This window comes from Aphanomyces invadans (genome assembly GCF_000520115.1).
Source record: "Aphanomyces invadans strain NJM9701 unplaced genomic scaffold supercont1.3, whole genome shotgun sequence".
Taxonomy (NCBI): Eukaryota; Oomycota; class Saprolegniomycetes; order Saprolegniales; family Verrucalvaceae; genus Aphanomyces; species Aphanomyces invadans.
Window position 1 is genome coordinate 2,664,092 of NW_008580148.1, and position 2,201 is coordinate 2,666,292.

At 48.8% G+C, this 2,201-nt stretch overlaps 1 protein-coding gene across 1 annotated transcript; it reads left to right on the forward strand.

The window, feature by feature from the left end:
- Positions 1-1,387: 1,387 nt before the first annotated feature.
- H310_02442 (hypothetical protein) lies at positions 1,388-1,793 on the forward strand (the record flags this gene model as incomplete). Its single annotated transcript, XM_008865948.1, has 2 exons — positions 1,388-1,651; positions 1,674-1,793. The coding sequence occupies 2 exons, from the start codon at positions 1,388-1,390 to the stop codon at positions 1,791-1,793; spliced, it is 384 nt and encodes a 127-aa protein (XP_008864170.1).
- Positions 1,794-2,201: the final 408 nt, after the last annotated feature.

A 2,201-nucleotide genomic window follows, 5' to 3' on the forward strand; every position in this document is an offset into this window, starting at 1 on the left:
TGCTCCGATTGCAGTAGAAGTTGGTTTCGTCATAATACACAATAAAGTTCCCCGTTTTTTTTGTGTTGCTTGAGCTTGAGTGCAAAATCACGTCGCTCTTGCTTGTTGATACTGTTGTTACATTAGCGGGTTCGATGCGCACTTTTTTACAGTGTATAGCATGCCCAAGATTTGGCAGCTGGTCGTTTGCACCGAGATGTTTGGTTCGTAAGTCCGAAGCAAGAAAACTTTGCATTTCGTGTAACGTGTATTGACAGTTTTCGTCGAGATATCTCTCGAGGGTTTCTCGAATTTCTGATGTAACCTTGGACTGCCCCGCACGGAACCCTCCACGCGACAGCAGCGTCGTTTATCCAGAGTCCACAACCCGCCACGCTGTGGCAGAGTACATGGCGTTGTGTTGCGCGACAAGCCTCCTGTCGCCGCCTCGTATGTTCGCATCAAGCACGCGCTGCTTTTCTTCGGTTGTTGGTCCATTGCGTTTCTTCATTCGAAGACAATGGGAATATGAACACGATTTCATTTGTATGTGTGGTGGTTACCGCGCAAACTTGCGCGCAATTGAAATTCATTTTGATTGGAACAAAATTCATGTTGATCTGAACTGTTACTACACATTACTTGCCAAAATGTGTATTACTCTGTTCCACAAAACTTGTCATGTTGTACTTTTGATTGGCGGCATTTTTTAATAGTACTCCGATTGAGTGTCTGATTGGCGTTCTGGAGAGCGCAAGATCTCTGCTTTGATTGGGTAGTTTACAGCCCATTCCAGCCATTTTGGTTGTTGAGATATTGCGGCAAAACTCCGGGATCATGGGCAGCTAATACAAAATGACCCGCCAGCACTCCATTCCACAATTCATCGGATAGCCAAGTCGTCCTGCGCACACCTATCGCCACTACATGCCTCCTCGTTCACCGCGGGGAACCGGTGATGCTCCTGTTGCCGTCCGGGACCTCCCAGACGTGTGCAAGCACTTGAGCTTCGCCCATCGCCGCATGGCCTACGAAACGCTCCTTAGCGTCGCCATTGATGGTGTGCTGCCACGTGGTGCTCTCACTGAGCTTGCACAAAAGTTTCGCTGCCATCCGCGAACGATAACACGTCTGAGGACGCAAGCGCGTCTCTCGCTCCGCGACGGCTAACGTGCCGCCCATGTTGCTACAAAAACCAAAGGTAATTCTCTCAAAACCTATATTCATATTGGTTTACACAATTATTGTTATATGAGGATGTACTTTTCTAGGGAATTCCGGACGCCATGCGCTCCGAACAAGCGACGAAATTGAAGCTGCCATCCGAAACGTGCCACATATGCAACGGCAGACCTTGCGCTCTCTGTCGGTTGCATGTGGTATCCCAATGACGACGATATTTCGCCACATGAAGAAGAATTCTCGCTTCAAGGCGCGGTCCAACTACGTCAAGCCCCATCTCACCCCTGCGAACGTCGAAGAACGGCTCAAGTTCGCCATGTCCTTCGTTCGGTCTTTGCCAAGTGGACGCCATGGTTTCGACGACATGCACGAAGATGTGCATGTTGACGAAAAATGGTTCTACTTGACGAAGGTTAAACGTAGGTACTATGTGTATGACGACGAAGAGGTCGCGGCTCGGGCGGTCAAGTCCAAGCGCTTTATCACGAAGGTGATGTTCCTTGCCGCTGTAGCCAAGCCGCGATATGACCCACACGGCAAGAAGGAATGGGACGGCAAGATTGGTGTTTGGCCCTTCGTTCAAGTGGCTCCAGCGCAGCGTGGAAGCAAGAACAGGCCGAGGGGCGCCATGATCACCACACCACAAACCGTCGACGCACCACTTTATTTTAATACCATTTTAAATAAGGTTGCCCCCACCATCCAGGAAATGTTTCCTAGATGTGGTAGACGGGGTAATTTGCTGATCCAACGAGACAATGCAAGCCCACACAGAAATGCAACGACAGAAAAACTCTTGTGCACATGGAGTTTGTGGTATTGGAGTGGCTAACCAACCCCCGAACAGCCCCGATTTCAACGTGTTAGATTTTGGACTTTTTTATTCTATTCAAAGCCTACAGTACCAAAAGCGCACTCGAACCATCGAGGAGCTTATTGTTGCTGTAGAAAATGCGTTCTATGAGTTGCCGACTGACACGCTTGCAAAGACTTTCGTAACTCTTCAAAAAGTTAGGGAATTGTCGATTGAAATACATGGC